This window comes from Tetrao urogallus (genome assembly GCF_951394365.1).
Source record: "Tetrao urogallus genome assembly, chromosome: 1".
Classification (NCBI taxonomy): Eukaryota; Metazoa; Chordata; class Aves; order Galliformes; family Phasianidae; genus Tetrao; species Tetrao urogallus.
Window position 1 is genome coordinate 63,038,315 of NC_136813.1, and position 19,536 is coordinate 63,057,850.

Sequence of the window (19,536 nt, forward strand, 5' to 3'; positions counted from 1 at the left end):
AAAGTAAGAGCATACACAGACACTCAAAGTGCTTGTCCAAATGCTTTTGGAGCCACTGCACTGATGAACACAAACATAACTACTAAAGATCTCCTGCACTTTCAAAACTGAGATAGTAAATAAAAATATGCTAAAAGATATCTCTGTAAAGTTCAAATGCCAGAAAACACAGTCAGATTTAAAAAGGCCAAAAGTACAAATAAAGCATTTGTGTGCACGGGGCAGAAGAGACAAAAATCGACGCAGCAAGAAAGTTGCATCACTGTTGCTAGCTCACTCCTACATTCCTGCATAACCACGAGGCTCATTTTTGCTGAGGCAACTTTGGAGATGTTTCATCATTTACACGGCACCAGCTCTTCCAGCCAACCTCAAAGAGCATCGCTGTCATTAAGTCATCTTCTTTTGCTTAGAAAGAAAACAACGTGAGCTTCAAAAAGACTGAAAGAAGCTGAACCATCTGTTTCCATGCGTTTGCATGGAATAATAAAGCACTTTATACCCATCATCTCTGAAGATATGAGTTCTGAGCCCAATAATAGAGACGCATTTCTAAACACAAGCTTATTCCAAAATCCGTGAGTTACAAAGGCTGAATGGCAGACTTGTAGCTGTTTTATTCACAGGCGTTAAGGTATTCTCTCTACAAAAAACATTTCTCAGAGCAACGGGTTGAAAACCCTGCACGACACAGAATGCTTTGGAAGTGATTATTTAATTGTTCAAAACCACGCACCTCATGTAAGTGGGTTATGAAACTGAAAATACAAGGATTTGCTAGCTCAGCAATGTTAGTGAAAGCAAGAAAACAAAGTTACTGCTGTTTTCTTCTTCTTACCCATTGCTGAATGGATGAATACCACCAACTTTTCTTTTCAGATTTTAAGAAGCGGTCTTGTTTTTCCTGCTGAAAACATGTGGATTATGTATGCCTACAACTGTTAGAAAGCTGGGACACAACAAGCTGCCCCTCCCCACCCCCAGTAAGTGAGGGGCACCCACACAAGGACCAGAGACACGAGCCAACGCTGCAGTACCAGATCCAATATGATGGGAAATGATTGCAGAGAGCAGCTGGGGACAGACACCAAGAGCAAACCCAAGTCAAGTCAGCCAAACTACACATGATGCAAACTGCACCTTCCCCATTTCCCTGGTAAGATGAAGGAAGCTGGTGACGCTCCCTAATTACATGAGACAGCGGGAAGCAAAGCCTGACCAAGAGGGCAGTTATTATTCGGTCAGGCTCTGAAGATCATGATTCTATTTCATAACATGAAAGGCTCATGCCTCCTCTCTAGTTTAGCCGTGGAAAAAGAAGAGCAGAATATCTATCAGCTAAACTAAATCTTCTGAAAAAGGCATAGAAAATAGAAGGCATAGGAAACTCTTAATCGCAACAGGTGATAGGAAACAGAAAGCCACAACAGAAAGGCTCTTTCAACAGGACAAAACAAAAAAGCTAACCACAACTTAGAATTCCACTTAAAGATACAGCAAAACTTCAAGATACAATGTTTCTTCAAGATATTACATACTTAGCAGTTTACAGCACAGAGCTTCTGGGAGAAGACAGTGCTTCAAGGTTCAGTTTAAGTGCTTAGCTCCCAGAAGAGGATGGTTAAAAGCACAGAATATGAAGAACTAAGTGAAGAAGTAACATTTGGTCTTCCCTGAATTACATCTCTGGGGCTTTGCTGGTTTACAAAAGTACACAGGCTACAAGGATTACCTCCAAGCCCACTGCTTCATAGCTTCTGTATCCTAGATATTTCTCATCAGCAGAAAAAAAAAACAAAAATACCACTTAGAGCACATTGTGAAATACGCTTCAGAGAGTTTGTAATTCTGAGAAACAAAGGACACCTGCATTACCTATAACTCAACACTTCATCTAACCATGTGTATCTGAAGGAACACATTTCAGAGTTAAGATAGCACACTCATTCACATTTCCAGACTACTGTATAACATGGAATCATAGAGTAGAGTTAGATGGTTAGAGTTGGAAGGGACCTTTAAAGGTCATCCAGTCCAACACCCCTGCAATGAACAAGGACACCACAGCTACACTAGGTTGCCCAGGGCCTGATCCAGCCTCAATCTGAAAGTCTCCAGGGACGGGGCATCCATCACATCACTGGGCAACCTGAGCCAGTACCTCACCACCCTCACTGTAAAAGACAGATAGATATACATATAGATAAATATTTGATGTGTGGGGAGAATAAGTAACCAGTGCTACAAGCAGCAGGATCATCAAAACACACATCTTTGTGAGATACCAGCTGCTTCCAGACCAGAACCCCACCAGGCTGCACAGTACTTACTTTCTGAAATAAGCCAAACTTAGTGACTGGATTAACTGCATGCATACACAGCCTGTGTGCAGAAGAATTATTTCCAGCAGGTTCTAGGGCCTATTTTTATTATTATTATTTTCAGCAAGAGGAAGAAAAGGAATATTACATAAGTATTAAAAGTAACTAACTGAACTAGAGGTTTTATCCAGAACTGCAACACTGAAAACAGTACTGCAAACATTTGCTGATCCTTATAGTCTTCCTAGAGGCCCAGATGTGGTGCTCTGCTTTACAGAAATCCAATAACGTGTATAAAATCAGCTTTCTTAAAAATGTGAAATGCTTGTGTTACAAAACATGGCCTTTTTGGTAACATACATATATTTGCACAGAATTATACTTCATTTGCCAGCACAAAATCCTAGCAGCTTCTAGATGAGATTTGCGACAACGAATTCAAGTGTTTCTCAGCTGCTCTCCTTGCTGGAACTGCATAAAGCTTCGTTGTGGGACCATTCCTGAGAAGCAGATAGAGACAGAGATTGTCCACGTTCTACAGTGCACAACATTTCTAAACTCCAGGTGTCTGTGGGCTGCGCAGCCTTCACTGAACTTCCCAAGGCTACACTTAGGGGATTTCATTTAAAGGACCAAACCGATTAGCAGACAGTACCAGCAACTGAATTTGTAGAACAGGAAACAATATATAGCATAGGCAGCCACACTGTAAGTCTTATTTTAGCAGCAGTGCTCATTCTTGGCTGCAGAATCACTGCTGGCACCTGCACACTCTAAAGCAATACACATGAATGATCAGAGAGGTATGCCCCAGCAGCAGCACACAATATCAAAGGGCACAAGGACAAACACACCTAAAGATTACATACTGGAAGCTAAAGGAGACTACTTAGACGAGGAGAAAAGAGAACTAAGCAGGGAGAAGAAGATGGGGGGGGGGAAGAAAAAAAGAAAAACACAAGAAAAGCTAAGAACGTAAAGATTCAGATTTCAGGCAGGAAATTATTTGTAACTTAATGCATACAGCACTTGCACTTGGAAATCTACAGCAGTCTGAGGTTTGAATTCAAAGCACAGAGTTCTGTAGCTTTCAACAGCCTTTCTTCCCACACATTTAAAAAGCCTCCTGTACGAAACTCACAGAAACAGCAGGGGAGAGCCTTCTGCCATTACAGCTCTACCCAAGAACCAACTCATCCATAGCACACCACTCCTAGGAGCCAAATTACACATCAGAACACCCACTCTTCCACTAGGAACGTCTGGAAGTTATGATGTCTTATATTTTTATTGACAGCTTTGCTATGAAGTTTTCTTTGAAAATGAGCAATCAACATAATCATAAGAGGAATCCATCAAAGCAACTTCCATTTAGCTTAGGTACTAATTACAACCCACGATGCTCCTCACCTTAACAGAGCACCTCTCAAACACGCCATCTGACCACCCACATATGTTCTTCATGGACATATGCACCAAAATCAGAAGGCAGGAGTCAGTAAATTTCCTAGGAGCATAACAGAGGTGCTGGCGGAGTAGAAACAGATTTGAAGGTATATTTGGTTCAGATAGCAATGAGTAAATACAGCAGACAGTGACCCCACATTCTCATTCCTTCCCTACTCACCACAGGTATTGCAACCCTCAGGGTCTCAGCCTTGTGTACTTTGAGCCTGTTCCTATGCCAAAGTTCTTAGTCAGCCTCATTTACCTGGATGTACATTACTACTGATCAGCATGACCTCTACTATGCTCCGCAGTAACATGCTAAGGGAAAACTACGTAACAGAAGTCAAAACGAAAGGGGTGAGAGGAGAAAAGAGAAAAGCAGAGTAAAGATGACTTATACCTTCTGTAGCTTGTCTCAGCAAGTCAGCAGAAAAGGAGAAAAATCTCCTTTTTGTTACATCAATGCTCAAAGCAATATTCACAACACCAACATACTGCCTGCATCTTCCCATTTGCTCCCTCTGCACTGCAAGTTGTGCCCTTGAGCTGCAGCACACTTTCAGAGAGGCAGCCAAAAAGGATGTAAGGAACATCTAAAATGCAGTTACTGAGGAAAGAAGAGGGAAAAGAAAGAAATGAATAACTTGGCATAGCACAAAACTGAATCACAGAGGCACCAAGGTTGGAAAAGACCTACAAGACCATCCAGTCCAATCTATCACCAATAGTTCTCACTAAATCATGTCCCTCAACACAAAATCCAAGCGTTCCTGAACACCTCCAAGGTCAGTGACTCCACCAGCTCCCTGGGCAGCCCATTCCAGTGCCTGACCACTCTTTCAGAAAAGTAAGCATGTGGGAAACAAAAGTGAGCCTTTGGTTCCAGGGAGCCAGTCCTCCCTCATTTCATTGGAACAGAACGCAGATTGATCAGGGGTGCTGAAGTCTATCTTGAAGCTACAGATGCAAATACACGATCCCTCCCTGGAGGGAATTCGTGGCTTACAGAGTATCAGCCAGAACCAGCCCCATCAGATGAAGGGGTACTTCTGCAGATAGAGCCCACCTAAAAACACCGCTGGCTTTCCAGGTCCTACCTCATTCCCATCCCCTCAAACTCCTGGCAGTAAGACATACCCCCCCCTCAACTGTCCTGTCTTTCTCAAATACACATCTGTTTAAACTCATCCTCCAGCTTAACCCTCTGCCACAACATAGCTGTAGCCCAGTAATAACTTTTGCCCCTGCTAACAGAAGTTCAGAAGCTTTTGTGCTGCATCTGCAAAGTCTTAGGACTGAAGTTTGTCAGGCTTACTTTGGCTGAGCTTCTCTTGGCCTGCCTTTAACTGTTACTTGATTTAGCTGTGACAGCAATTTCTCTAAGTGACCAGGTATCTATTCGTAACTGGGCTTTACTTCTGTTTACCCTGGCACGCTGCAATCACGGTTTCATGTAGACAGCAGTAACAAGCAGTTAAAGAATGAGGGATTTACAGCTCTAACACAGTGTTGCAGAGCAGAAAAATATAGGCCTGGTATGAAAGAAGAGGCACTGGGAAGTGGAGATGCAGGATGCTGCAGAGAAAAGGACAGTCATGGGATGGACACTAACAGATGGCACATACAGAGCATCTCAAGTCAATCCTAAAAAAAATAAAAATAATAAAAAAAAATAATGAAACCATCAACACCAATGACTGCACTGCTCCTCACAAAGAACTTCTAATGCTGACTGCTCACCATAAAAGCTCACTATCCTCAGGATGAAACCACTAACTTGCAGCAGCAGTGAGATAGTAAGCACGCTAATTTACAATCAGATCTGGATAAATAGTCATTAGGTTTAAGATTTCAACTATTCTAACAATAAAGTTCTGGCTTCTCACTGAAGGTATGCTTCCTTCCTTCAGCCTCAAATGAGAACAAGACACCTGGTAGGCACTATGACTCTCCAGTTCCCCTCCAGAACCTCCCACCACCACCGTCACCATGGCTAAAAGGACTCAGGACAGCAGCACCTCAGCACCCAAAGATTTCTGCATGATTCTGACATCTAACACAGCAGGTACAGAGAGCACTGGATCTGCCTTCCTGAAGAGCATAAATCTCCAACCCCTCCTTCTTCCTCCTCAAGTGACACTTGACTCATTCTCTTGCCAGAGCTGCTCCTGGGACACACCTGTGAAATACAGCCCAAGAAACAAGCTGTAATAGCAGACAGTACAAACCAGCATGCATAATATGGCAAAAGACACAAGAGAAAAATAGCTAGCCAAGATCAATCTTTGCTAACAGAACACTTATTACCCAAAAAGTACCAGAAAACATAAAGTGATTTAAGACTTAGATTAATAAATCATAGAATCGTGGAATTAAAGAAAAAGGAGATGAGAGTACAGATTATTAACGTAAAAAGAAGCACCCATATTAGAACCAGAAAAAAATGACAGTCTGTGAGATAGTTTTCATGGTGGTACTTCCACGAAAAGACACATTTAATGGCTCAAGAAGAATATATGAAATGGTCAGCCTGGGTAAAGAAAAGACCTGTACAGTTTCAAGTTCACACACACTTCAAGGTTCACAGAATAGGTTGAAAAGGACCACAGTGATCATCTGGTTTCAACCCCCCTGCTATGTGCAGGGTCGCCAAACACCAGACCAGCTGCCCAGAGCCACATCCAGCCTGGCCTTCAATGCCTCCAGGGATGGGGCATCCACAGCCTGCTTGGGCAACCTGTTCCAGTGTGTCACCACCCTCTGTGTGAAAAACTTCCTCCTAATATCTAACCTAAACCTCCTCGTCTCAGTTTAAAACCATTCCCCCTTGTCCTATCGCTACCCATCTCTGTACAGAAAACAGCTTTCATTTAACTCAGTCAGCATTAACAACCAGAGGCACACTGCGAGCCAACTGTAAACGTTTTTATTACTACTTTATAGTGACAAGTAACAGCACACGCTCTCTCCTGCTGAAACACACATATTTGACATTATTCACTCAGCGCTCCATATGGTTCACGATAACCGCCCTTACGAGAGCCCCTCAGGGCCGGAGCCCACAGCCGGGGCAATCTCCGCACTGTCCCACACGGCAGTACCGCACTGAGCCCACTGAGTCCCGCAGCCGGGCCCAGGCGCTATTTTTAGCCGGCGACCGCGAGCCGGCCCACCGCCACGCGGGGCCGAGAACGGGCCGAAGGAGGCGGCAAGCAGCGCGCCCACCGCTCCTCAGCGCGACCCGCCCTGCCTCCGCCGCCCGGGCCCAGCGAGGCCTCGAGCCCCGGCAGGGCCTGACTCAGCGCCGCCGCACCGGCGCTCGCTACCGCTGTCACGCTCCCGGGAACAGACAGCGCGGCCCGGCCACCGTTCCCCTACCTGTCCTCGTTCTTGTTCTTCTGCTTCTTGCCCATGGCGGCGGCCCCTCGGCTCGTCGCCCGTCTCAGCGCCGTTGAGCCACCCGCACCCGCGCGCAGCCCCGTGCATACGGCGAGCCGCCCGCCCCGCCCCCGCCGCGCCGTCCCGGCCTGCTCCGCGCCGGCACGCCGAGAGCTGCGGCGAGCCCCCCCGCCGAGAGCGCCCCCTGCCGGCCGGAGGTCAGAGCGCGGCGGCCTCGCTCCTCCCGCCGTCAGCCCCGTACCGCGGGCGCTCCGAGCGTTATCTCCCCGCCCCAGCTGCAGCAGAGCCACGGTCGCAGTTCCAAGAAACAAAAAGAGCACAACGCTTTTTTTTTTTTTTTTTTTTTTTTTTTTTTAAGGCACACTTTAATATCCCATCAACCGCACCCGCGGATCTTCTCGCGCGCTGTTCACGCGCGGTCTCCTGAGCGGGGCTGCCAAAGCCACGCCTCACGCTCCCGGAGCGCGGAGGCACCGCCTGGGGCCGCCCTCACCTCACGGCAACGGTCGCGCGGGCCAAAACAAGCGGCTCCCGGTCATGACGCTCCCGCCGCGCTCCACACGCCTCGCCCCGTGCGGGAGACCCCCGGAAGGCGCGCGGCCGGTCCCTCAGCTCTCCCCGCAGCCATTACACTACCCAGTAACGGCCACCGCGGAGATCGCGCCCACTACCCCCCGCCGCCGCCACCCTCGGAGGCAGGGCGCACGCGCGTTGGTCGCCGTCGCTTCCGTGTCCGCCTTCCTGACCAATGAGCGTGCGAAAAGGCAGTTTGCCCCGCCCCCCCGTGACCCGTTCTGACTCTCGCGAGACTTTGCCAGAGCGTGACGAGGTGGGGCGGGAGCGAGGTGAGAGGAGTGGCGTTGGCGGAGCGGGTGAGTGTCGGTGGTGTTATTTGCGGGCTGTGGGGATGTGGCGGCCCCGGGGCGGGTGAGGTCTCTCTCGGGGAGGTCACTGAGCTCATCGGGAGCTTGGGTGGCCGCGCGGGCAGCCCCTGTTTGTGAGGGCGGCCGCGCCCCTAGGCAGGTGGGTGGGCAGTAGCTGTTGGTAGCGGCTACGCCGGTGCCGGCGGCTCCCGGCCCTGCGGGGCTGTAGCTTTATCTGGGCGCTCTTCTGCGGTGCAGCTTCTGCCTCGGGAACGCTCGCTGGGGGCTGGTAGGGAGCGGAAGGGCTGACTAACCGCCTTCCTGTTTCTTCGGAGGCCGAAGCAGTGGCGTTCCAACGGCACGGGGCTCGGCTCCGCCCATATCCTGAAGATCTCTCTTTGACCTGTGTCGGTGAGCTCCTTATCACCCCTCGAGGTGCATACGGGAGATAAAGAATAAACGCTCTGCCCGTACCGTGTGTACATCGTGGCTGTCGTGCAACAGTGCTGACGGTGCATTAAACTTGGAGTACTGCCACGATGTTGGTGCTTTGCCCATCGCTGCTTCAAATGCATTCTTGCCTCTATGTGCAAGGTGTTCTGGAAGCCGATGGCGCTGGTACGCTGGCTGTGGGAAATCATAGAATGGCCTGTGGTTAAAAAGGACCACAGCGATCATCTAGTTTCAACCCCCCTGCTATGTGCAGGGTCTCCAACCACCAAACCATGGAATGTACACTTAGCACCAAATCATCTCCTGCACTTAAAGAATCCAATTTCAGTGACTTTGTTTTGTCCTTCTGTTTCTCTTTTAAAACTGCCAGTCGTTAAGCAACAAAAAACTGTTGCTGTAAGATGGAAGTTTTTCAAGGAGAACAACCAGTTAAGATTCCCCCACCTCTTGATGTACTCTGGTCTCAATACTTTCTGCCTTTTGAAATGTTAGGAAAGGAGAAATCATATAGAAGATAATTTTAGCTGTGTTTCTTCATGCAACAATTAAGTAGTGGATGCTGAGGTTTCTTAAATCCTTTCCCTCTCTGCCAGAAGGTGATGCTTGCAATAATAGTTAATCTGTATTAATTGAAGCAGTGCACTGACCTAAAGCAATTGCAGTTGAGTGCTTCGCTTTTGGCTGCAAGGGGAGCAATGTTAATTCAGGTTTAAATATGTTAACATGCATCAAATACTTAAAGTAATTGTGTTTAGACTACTGAAAGCTTACACTGAGCTCGCTTAGGTTTATTCTGAGACCTCTGGGCAGCCTGGTCTGGTGGTTGGCGACCCTGCATGTAGCAGGGGACTTGAAAATCTATGATCATTGTGGTCCTTCTCAACCCAGGTCATTCTATGATCTTACATGTCCTCCCAGCATTTCTGATTGCATCTTCTAGTTTCAGAATCTCAATTAAAGGCATGTGGATCTGGTTCAGGATGACTGTTCCCTTGGAACTGATTCATTTTACTACTTTATGTTGAGTAGTAATTTCGTGTTCTTGTGTACAGTCAAAGGTGCCGGGATCTGTATGACAATAATAGGACTTGACTGGAATCTTTGTTGCTATCTGTGTTCATTGTTGCTATGTAGAAAATAACTGTGTACAGTACCTTTAAACACAGTAACATTTTGTTTCTGTAGGATGTAAACTGCAAGCCAGAGAGATAAGGCTTTTAATTGGAAGTGCTCACACCAGGTATCACTGTTTCCACAGCTCTGAGGAGATCACTTTATACTTAAAGATGGCTGCTGATACATCTGTTGAAATACTTCAGAAAGTTCTGGAGAATGAAATACTTCAGACTGCCAAGGTAGTGGAAGAACATCTGGATGCTGAAATGCAGAAGCTCGACCAAATGGATGAAGATGAGTTGGAACACCTGAAACAGAGGAGACTTGAAGCACTGAAAAAAGCCCAGCAGCAGAAACAAGTAATTCTTATACTAACATAGGTTTTGATTTGTACGGTGTAACAGGCTTTTTGGAAATCCTAGAAAAATTGTACGGGTGAACTAAATGGTTTTTTTTTCCTCTCAGTTTCCTGTATTTAGTAATTTTAAATTATGTAGAAAAGCAAGCATCTGTCCATGCATCGTGTGATTTGTGATATTCAGAGTCAGAAAAAAATCTCTGTGATTGTCTTACAGGAAGAGTGGGATAAGGAGTTTAGTACAAAGATCTTAGTGTGTCATTTCTCAGTGAATGTTGCTGTATGAAAGCTAAGCCTTGCACAACTTAACCACGAGCCTTTGAGGTTCCTTGTGTTTCCAGATGCTGGAGAAGCTTAGTTAGGGCATGTGAGTGGTGCTTGCTCTTTTCTAAGGCATTTTGTAGAATAATGATGTAGAGTCTGTCCTTGTTCTGAGGTGAAATTAGTTGTCATGCTTCTTCTAATCTAATGAAACGCTGGCTGTGTATGACTTTTCATTTCTTCTTGCAGGAAGAAATTCTGCTTTGTTTCCTAGCATCTCTTTCTAAACTGTGGTCTTGATGCTCCCCTGGAAGTTCTTCCTGAAAACACAAAGTTTTAGTAATATATGCTCTGAGGTGATCACCTCAAGTGCAGGCATGTTCTGAAGCAGCATGCAGAGTGGGGATTGAAGTGTGTGAAGGGGGTCTTGAAATTGAGGAGACCCCAAGGTGAGGAGAGAGATGCCAGGATCCTCTAGCCGTCGTTAGAGCAGCTGAGGAGGTGTAGGCAGTGTTGGGAACAACACCTTGGTCCCTGATAACTCACAAAAGCAGGGCTCCAGTTCTGTCCCCACCCTTCACAACCAAAAAGATATAAAGCTCTTACAGCTATAGACACTATACTGGCAGCCTGCAGTGGGCATCAAAAAGAAACTCAGCCAAACACGTGCAGTTCAAGAGGTTCCTGTAAAGTGTTGCTGGTAGCTTTCTGACACAGGTGGTGGTTAAGCCAACAAGATATGTGTTGCTGGACCTTCTGCTTACAAAGAAGGTTTGGTTGGGGATGTGAAGGCTGGAGATGACCTTAGCTGCAGTGATCGTAAGGTAGGTAGAGTTCAGGATCTTGTGTGAAAGAAGCAGGGCAGTGGGTAGAATTGCAACCCTGGACTTCAGTAGTGCCCACTGATAGAACAAGGGGTAAGAGGCACAAACTGGAACATTGGAAGTTCCGTGTGAACATAAGGAAAAGCACCTTCACTTTGGGGGTGACAGAGCTCTGAAAAAAAGCTGTCCTAAGTGGTTGAGGTGTCTCCTTCTCTGGAGATATTCAAAGGATATCCTGGACACTTTCCTCTGTTGTCAAACCTGCTTTAGTAGAGGGTTGGATTTATGATCTCCAGAGGTACCTTCCAACTCCTGTATTTCTGTAACATGTGGTCTGAATTCTAAATAGGTTTCTTAATTTATTCTTTGCAAACCTGAAGAAAGAAATAGACTGGGGCAGGGTAAGAGTGACTGGGTTGAGAGGAGATCCTTTGGTTGTGGTGGCTCGTGCCATGTTTTGAATTGGAAATGCAGTAAAATGTGGAATGGTTGGGATTCTGGACAAGAGGCAGTGTTAATGGCTTTGATTCTCCACACGTGGAAGCAGAAAAAGTGTTATGCTATTTGCTTATCTTTAACAGTTATATTTTTTTTTCTTCAAAGTCATGACACTTGGGCACTCTTAGATATGGACATATGGAAGTTCACGTGCACAAATGTGCTCCTATCAGTTGATCTTCTGTCACTGTTATCTCTTTTGAAGTGCAATTTTGAAGTAGTTTACTATTGAGTAAAAAGTAAGATGCCTCATGCTATTCTGGAAAAATAAGTCATCGTGATAATTTCTTTATATGACTATACTTGCTGGTTGTTGGCTGTCTGGGTTTTGTTGTTTTGTTTTGTTTTGTTACAGAACCATAGAATGGTTTAGGTTGGAAGGAACCTTTGAAGTCCAAGCACCTTGCTATGGGCAGGGACAACTCTCAGTAAATCAGGCTGCCCAAAGACCTATCCAGCCTTACCTTGCCCACTTCCCAGAGTGGGCCATCTGGGCAGCCTGTACCACTGCCTCACCATTCTCACAGTGAAGAGTTTCTTACGAATGCACTATAATTAATTTTCAGAAGCTGGTTGGTTTTTTGTTTGTTTGTTTTTTATTGTGCAAAAGCAGTCTGGAGTCGACCAAGCTGTACACTTACAGTTTTCAATTTGGAGAATTTCTGCTTTGAACTAGTCTGATCTCACTGAGAGGCTGCACTGCAGAAATCTCTGCAATTCAGAACAAGACTTGTGTTTACAAATATGTGAGGTATCTTACAGCTCAACCACCTGCCTTCTACCTATTCCTGTATGAAATGGGCTACATGAAATAGAATTCTATTTTTTTGTTTGCTTGTTTTTGGTTCTTAAGAGCCGTCATGCTGGCACAGCAGATGCAGGGCTAACTAAATCTATACTAATTATTTCCTTTTGTTTTCCCTAAGGAGTGGCTTTCTAAAGGACATGGAGAGTACAGAGAAATCCCAAGTGAGAGAGACTTTTTCCAAGAAGTCAAAGAAAGTAAAAATGTGGTTTGCCACTTCTACAGAGATACAACTTTCAGGTATAGTAAGTAACTGATGTTCGAGAAACCTCCTCTTTATATTTGTTTATAAAAGCAGTTTTTAAAATCTCATAAGTAAATTCAGATTTTTAGAAGTATGAAAATACCGTGATTTTCCAATTCTTACTTTCTTCCCCAAAATCACGTGTTGTTTTCCAAGTGAGGTGAATATGATTTGGCATTTGTACTGTAATCAATTATGCAAGTTTCTTGAATGATGTCAGACAGTGCTGTGGGTCGTTGTTGATTTTGTGTGAGGGAGCCAGCTCTCTACATTTAGTGACCACATAAGACTAGCAACTTCTGACAGATCACTGTCATTATTCCAGAAGGAGATATTCTGGGAAGTTCTGACAGACAAAATCAGAATATAAACATGAACCTCTGTAGGCATCTTTAGAATTTAAGGTTTTGACTTTTGAAAGGGTTCCTGGATACCAGCTACAGCTGTTTTCTCTTTGGGCCTGTACTGTCATGATTATGTCACTTCTTTAGACCATGAGAGACCTAGATCTGAATAAATGTCCTGACTCAGAATGGGAACCTAAAATAAGATCTCCCACTACTGTGGAGGAATTTCAGAAGTTCTGGGTTGTAAGCTGTTCCTAGATGGTTTATCTCAGTGCCTTCTGTTGAAGTGCAATTGCAGATTGCAGTGCTTATTGAAGGAGGAGCCAGTTGTCCTATCTTTTTCCCCAAGTTGCATTCTGTCTGGTTTATGGAACATAAACTGAAACAGCTTCAATGTAAGAAATAGAAAAAAGGTTAAATCTAGATTATGCAGCTAGGTATTTGCATCTTAAGTTTTCTGAGTAAAATAGAGAGGTAGTAAAATAGAAAGGGCTCTTCTGAGTTTCTCCTATGACCCCAACCTGCACAGCTGTGTTCAGCTCTGGGGTCCCCTGCACAAGAATGACGTGAAGCTGTTGGAGTAGGTCCAGAGAGGGCTACAAGGAAAATGAGAGGACAGGAGTAGCTCTGCTGTGAAGACAGGCTGTGAGAATTGGGGTTGTTCAGCCTGGAGAAGAGAAGGCTCTGGAGAGACCTTAGAGCAGCCTTCCAGTACTTGAAGGGGGCCTACAGGAAAGACGCCATGGATGTCCCATTCCTGGAGATGTTTCAGGGCAGGTTAGATGTGGCTTTGGGCATCCTGGACTGGTAAGTGTCCATGGTCGTAGCAGAAAGGTTGGAACTCGATGGTCTCTGAGGTCCCTTCTGATCAAAACATTCTTAGTATCTGAAGCTGTTGGATTCAGCTAGCTTTTACTAAGCAAAACAAAGTTGGAAAAACACCTGTGCAAATAAGTAGATTAAAACAGATGTGGATCTCATTGCTGTTGTTTGAACCAATTAAGTGTGTAGTCTCAGACAGGAAGAGAAACTTTCTTTAAAAGTTCTTTGTGAAACATGTAATGCTGGCCACCAGCTTGAACCTACTGTGTCAGATTTACCATCCACATTATCAAGTTCTTTTCATCCTTGTCCACTCCTGCTTTTTGATCTTCTCAGCCTTCTCCTTTAGTTAAGGACAGTCACATCAGATTTGTGCAGCTGAGCCAAACCACTCCAAGAAGAAAGTTCAGTATGTGAAGATTGCAAGTGACAGTTCTATATGTCTGTGCCTTCTGAGAAGTATTTTGGGCAGTTCATGTTACTGTCCCTTAGCTGAGAAACGATAATTATATGTTCATTATTATTACTTTGCCACAGAAAAGTGAAACATTTGCCTTTGGCACTAATGAAGGGCTCTGTGCAAATGTATTTTTCTGTGTACAGTGACTTACTGTGTCTCAGAGTTGGAGGCTGTGACTTTTATGAAGTTAGAAAGTTGATTAGTGAGAGTTTTCTGAGCACACAGACAATGAAACTAAAGAGGAACATGGCGATCAGGAGGAAATTTTGTCAATAACTGCAGGTCTTCAGAAGTGATAGAGGCTTTCCTGGTGCATGGGGGATTTGGTGTATAATTAAGAAACAATAGAAATGGATGATGTAATTATGCAATAAAGGTGCTCCAGGGTATTGTTCTGTTGTTAGGTCTGGCATCCCTTTGAACACAGCTTCTCTTGGAACTAAATTTTTAATTTTAAAGATGATGTGTAAAGAAGCAACGTGATAGAAATATCTCTTGTTTCTATAAAGTATGTGTTTGTCATCTCATTGACAATAATGTTTCATATGTTTTTTTTCTCACAGGTGCCAAATAATGGACAAGCATTTGACTGTATTGGCAAAAAAACATGTTGAGACGAAATTTTTGAAGTTAAATGCAGAAAAATCTCCTTTCTTGTGTGAGAGACTGCGCATCAAAGTAATTCCAACTCTAGCACTAATAAAAGATGGAAAAACACAAGACTATATTGTTGGCTTCACTGATCTCGGTAACACCGATGACTTCACTACAGAGACCTTAGAATGGAGATTAGGCTGTGCAGACATAATTAATTACAGGTAATTAACAGTTTCGTGATTGCTTTTTCTAGATAAAATGCAAGAACATGCTTGTAGACAAGAATCTAAAGGTTTGTAACTTTGACTGATACTTTGTATGATTAAGGCACAAACGAGTTTAAGGTTGCCCAAGGAGGCTGTGGATGCCCCATCCCTGGAGGCATTGAAGGCCAGGCTGGATGTGGCTCTGGGCAGCCTGGTCTGATGGTTGGGGACCCTTCACATAGCAGGAGGGTTGAAACCAGATGATCATTGTGGTCCTTTTCAACCCAGGCTATTCTATAATTCTATGGCATGATTTCATCTGTGTACTTTAGCAAGGGAAAGCAAGTGCATATCTTTGGCAACGTGTTGAGATCTTATAATCTTCATATAATGAGATCTTATAATGATCATTATGTATTTTTGGTACAGTAATAAAAACAAACACAGTTCTTGCTGTGAGGTATTGTAACACCCTGGATAGCATGAGAATGTCAGTAAGGCAGCAAGATCCCAGGCTGCAGCAAGTGAGGATTCACTCAAATGCAACAGCAGTGGGCACAGAAACAAGGGAAAGAAGCTGCTTAATTTCAGAAGGCCTCAAGTATGTAGGGGTCTCCAGTGAGACGGCCTTGCCTCCACTGCCAGCCCTTAAATGAGATCTGGGAAGGGGTGGATCTTGGCTGCGCCCCTCCTGGTCACTCAGCCATTGCATGCACCTGAGCTCCCCTGGGCTGGCCCTGCCTTCCCACCAGGTGCTCAATCACTGTGTCACGCTGTGACGTAGCATTTTTACTGCAGGTATATAGAAGAGTTAACCTGGCTGAGTCCTGTGCCTAATGTCATTCATTCTAAATGAGCTCAGGCATCACAGTTGCAATGCAGTAAAGTTTGAGCATTTTGATTCACTTCAGTGAAAACTCTATAAGCTACATCAATGCTTTTTCTGATACTTTAGGCATTTAAATAAATTGCAGACAATAATTCCCAAATTATGACAAGAGGTACTATATCTCAAAGGCAAATAAACTATTACTCACTTCAGCTTGTCAGCTGTTGAACTTCAGATGACCAAAATGAAAATTTGTAATTCATAACAAGTGGTAATATCCACTTGCCTGTTCAGTAACAAGAGAATAAACAGAAGATTTAAAGGCAGTGTGGATGTATATTGTAGACAGCAGCAACCCTTTATGGGAGAAATAATTGAGTGGAGCTGTACTGAGCTGTGCTGAATTTGCTAAATTTTAGTACATTGGCTCACTGCATAATTTTACTTTCTGCTTGACTCATAGTACAGTGTATTCTGCTTCCAGGAGAACATTTTGTTCTTTTTTTTTCCCACACTCTAAGTTTGGTGCTCTGGCTTTGGAAAGCAAGCCACTATATCTGCACAGCCCAGGAGATAATTCCTGGACGTGTTCATTTATAAATGTTTCCACGTAGCTCTGAATGCAGTGTCCCACTCTCTGGAGTTCCTCATGAGTCTGAAAACAGGTGTTTGGGTTTTTCGTGGGTTTCTTTTTCCTTCAGTGTATGTTGGATGACAGATGGTGAAAGGATGTGCTGTATTTAGGAGGAAAAATATTCTAGTCACATTGATTTGAGTAAAATCAGGATTCAGATGTCGTATTGACTAATTACTGACATGTAATTAACTAGCAGTCAGTGAACTTTGTATTTAGAGTCGATAGCTCCAACATGTTATTTACAAAGTGTTAACAACGAATTTTCAATCAGCCTTCTGTAGCTAATTCTACAATTAGAAAGTTCTAATTGCTCACTCCCTAACACTGACATGCAAACCTCTTGCGGCTCACGTGAATTAAAAGCACCTACAGCCTTCTCTGAATGAGGGGAGAGGATTCCCATCTGCTGTAGAAAATGCAGGAGCCCCAGCTTTATGTGAACACGGATAATAGCTAGGTATAGATTCAAGTAGGGAAGATTTAGGTTGGATGTCAGGAGGAAGTTCTTCACAGAGAGAGTGGTAAGGTGCTGGCACAGGCTGCCCAGAGAAGTTGTGGATGCCCCGTCCCTGGAGGTGTTCGAGGCCAGGTTGGATGGGGCCCTGGGCAGCCTGGTTTAGTATTAAATGTGGAGGTTGGTGGCCCTGCCTGTTGTGGCAGGGGGTTGGAGCTTGATGATCCTTGAGGTTCCTTTCCAATCCAAGCCATTCTCTGATTCAGCAACCTCTGCACCCACTCACTAGTGAGAAGACTCCCGCAAAGTCATGTGCAGACTGAGGGGTGGGTTGTTGCACAGCCTACTAGGCTGTGCATAGTGTCAAATAAGGATATGCTCTGCTGGCAATTGCGCTGTGCTACTCAGGATGGCTTTAGGGAGCAGGGATTGTGTTTGCTTGGTGTTTGTGTTTTTTTTCTGGAGGGACAGGTAGCTGGAGATGCTATTTTCTGTCTGCATAAATATGACCTTAATCAACACCTTTTTTTTTTTATTATTATTTTAGTGGAAACTTGATGGAGCCACCTTTTCAAAGCCAAAAGAAATTTGGAGCAAGCTTTACAAAGTTGGATAAGAAGACCATCAGAGGGAAGAAATATGATTCAGATTCCGATGATGACTAGAACACTAAATCTATTTATAAATCATGTTTTGTTTATGCTTGGTACATTTTTAAGGATGATTTTTATAAATCTTATTGCTTTTCATTACATCTGCGCATAATGCTCACTTTTTCTATACAGTTTTATACAACTGGGTCATATCAGAAGAGAGCCTAAAATATTTTTTTTCTCTCTTTTGGGAGTCATTTGTAACTCAAAAATCAAAGTCCTAACTAAGTCACGTGTTGCCAACAACGAACTTTGTCTAACTGTACATTTATGAAGTGTTGTGAAGTAACTGTTAGGAACAGCTGTATCAAGTCAGACCAAAGGTCCATCTGGCCCTATATCCAGTCTCAGTGGCCAACAGCAGATGCACAAGAAAGAGTAAAAACAGGGTAAGCAGATAGCGATGCCTCTTCAGGAAATAGTCTGAGCAGTTTATGGCTTGGGGAACTCTGTCTGAAAACATTTGTTGGATAAAAAGAAAAAAATCTTTTTAACCATTGTTACATCTTTATAGCTTTCACATCGTTTGGCAAGGAGTCCACAACTTAACTGTGTTGTGTCAAGGACTACTTCCTATTGTTTTCATTGAATTTAAGTTTTGGTTTGTTTTTTAATTTTCTTCATTAAAGGAGACAAGAAGCAATTTGATTTTTCTCTATCTGTTCATCTTCCAGTTCTCTTCAAACTTACAACTGTATTGTCAGTAAAGCACCACAAGTTATTAGTGCAGGAATTGTACATTTTAACAGAGGATTGCTTACCTCGTGGTGCCATGTCACAACATTGCATAACTTAACTACATTGCACTGTAAGTTGTAAAAAAGGTTTGTATAGTTACATGGTTTTGAATGTGTGGATTTTTTTTAGCAGATGCTTTGTACAAGAGAGTAGGCTAGAGAAAAGAATTCAGGAGAAACCTTGATCTGTTTAGATATAGCTCAGCATTCTGTGTGCTGTTTTTTTGGTAACAGACTGAATTTTCAAGGGAGAGCATCTTTGGAACATGATAAATTTTCTGGGTAGGTGAAAAGTTGAATGTTTTTCTTTTGTTCTCGGAATTGTGGTTTGCTGTGTGCTGGAGGATGCTTTCTAAGATGATGCTTTGAATTGGCCTAAAAAAGCCAATGAAGTGGGTCTTGTTAGTTCTTGCTGCCTTGTGGTGCAGAATGCCATTGGGCCAGCCCAGCAATATAACCCTGCAAGTAAGTCTAAACAATAATTATTATATTTTATTTCAGGTCATGTACATTGAAATAAAATTATTTTAATTCTAATGTTGACTTCTGCATTCTTTCCATTAAGATGGTCTAGCTGCTCTCAGTTACTTTCTTTCAGTGGCCTGTCAGTGTTGCACGTGCTCTTGCTAGATTTGTAGCGAGCTACTGTCTGTTCTGACATTGACTTCATTTTGAGAAAGTAATCAATCACCTTAAGATGCAGCTGCCTAATAGTGCATTAGAAGCAGGCTTGCTTCGAGCTGATCTCTCTTGCAGTGCACAAACTCTCTAACTGCACTAGTGTTTTTTCGCATGGAATTGGATTTAGGAGACGACATGTTTCACAGCATTGTTAAGAGTGCCTTAGCAGGGCTCATCTCTGAGTCTTAATTATGTTGAAGTAGATGTGGAAATATAAAATCCTGTTTAAAATTCCTGTATGTTCCATGGATGTGCATTTAGGTAGTAGCTTCTGTACTTCTGTACTACTTCTAGTAGTCAAGATTCTGGCATGTAGCACTGTTAAAGTTTATTAAGTTGTGTGTGTGAATAACTCCATTATGAACACAATAACAATGCTGTGGTTTCATGTCCCTCTAAGCTGCTGATTTATTTTTTTTTCAAGACTAATCTTCAGTTCTACCTGTTCCTTCATTGGCTTGTAGCATGACCTCACACACTCCAGTGCTGATGCTAAGGGCTTGCAAGGAATGTGCAGTTTGG

At 43.8% G+C, this 19,536-nt stretch overlaps 2 protein-coding genes across 3 annotated transcripts in view; one reads left to right on the forward strand and one right to left on the reverse strand.

The window, feature by feature from the left end:
- EIF5B (eukaryotic translation initiation factor 5B) overlaps positions 1 to 7,218 on the reverse strand; it is a gene marked incomplete at its 3' end in the record, with an annotated part of 30,992 nt that extends 23,774 nt beyond the window's left edge. For both annotated transcript variants that reach the window (XM_079538183.1, XM_079538182.1), the window contains exon 1: positions 7,149 to 7,218. In XM_079538183.1, the coding sequence (XP_079394309.1) occupies positions 7,149 to 7,183 (35 nt within the window). In that variant the 5' untranslated portion in view covers positions 7,184 to 7,218. The remainder of the gene's footprint in view (positions 1 to 7,148) is intronic.
- A 2,553-nt stretch (positions 7,219 to 9,771) lies between these two features.
- TXNDC9 (thioredoxin domain containing 9) lies at positions 9,772 to 17,608 on the forward strand (the record flags this gene model as incomplete). The annotated part of the gene is made up of 4 exons (XM_079535754.1): positions 9,772 to 9,960; positions 12,469 to 12,587; positions 14,784 to 15,038; positions 17,491 to 17,608. 4 exons carry the CDS (start codon positions 9,772 to 9,774, stop codon positions 17,606 to 17,608), a joined length of 681 nt encoding a protein of 226 aa, XP_079391880.1.
- Between the last annotated feature and the right edge of the window lie 1,928 nt (positions 17,609 to 19,536).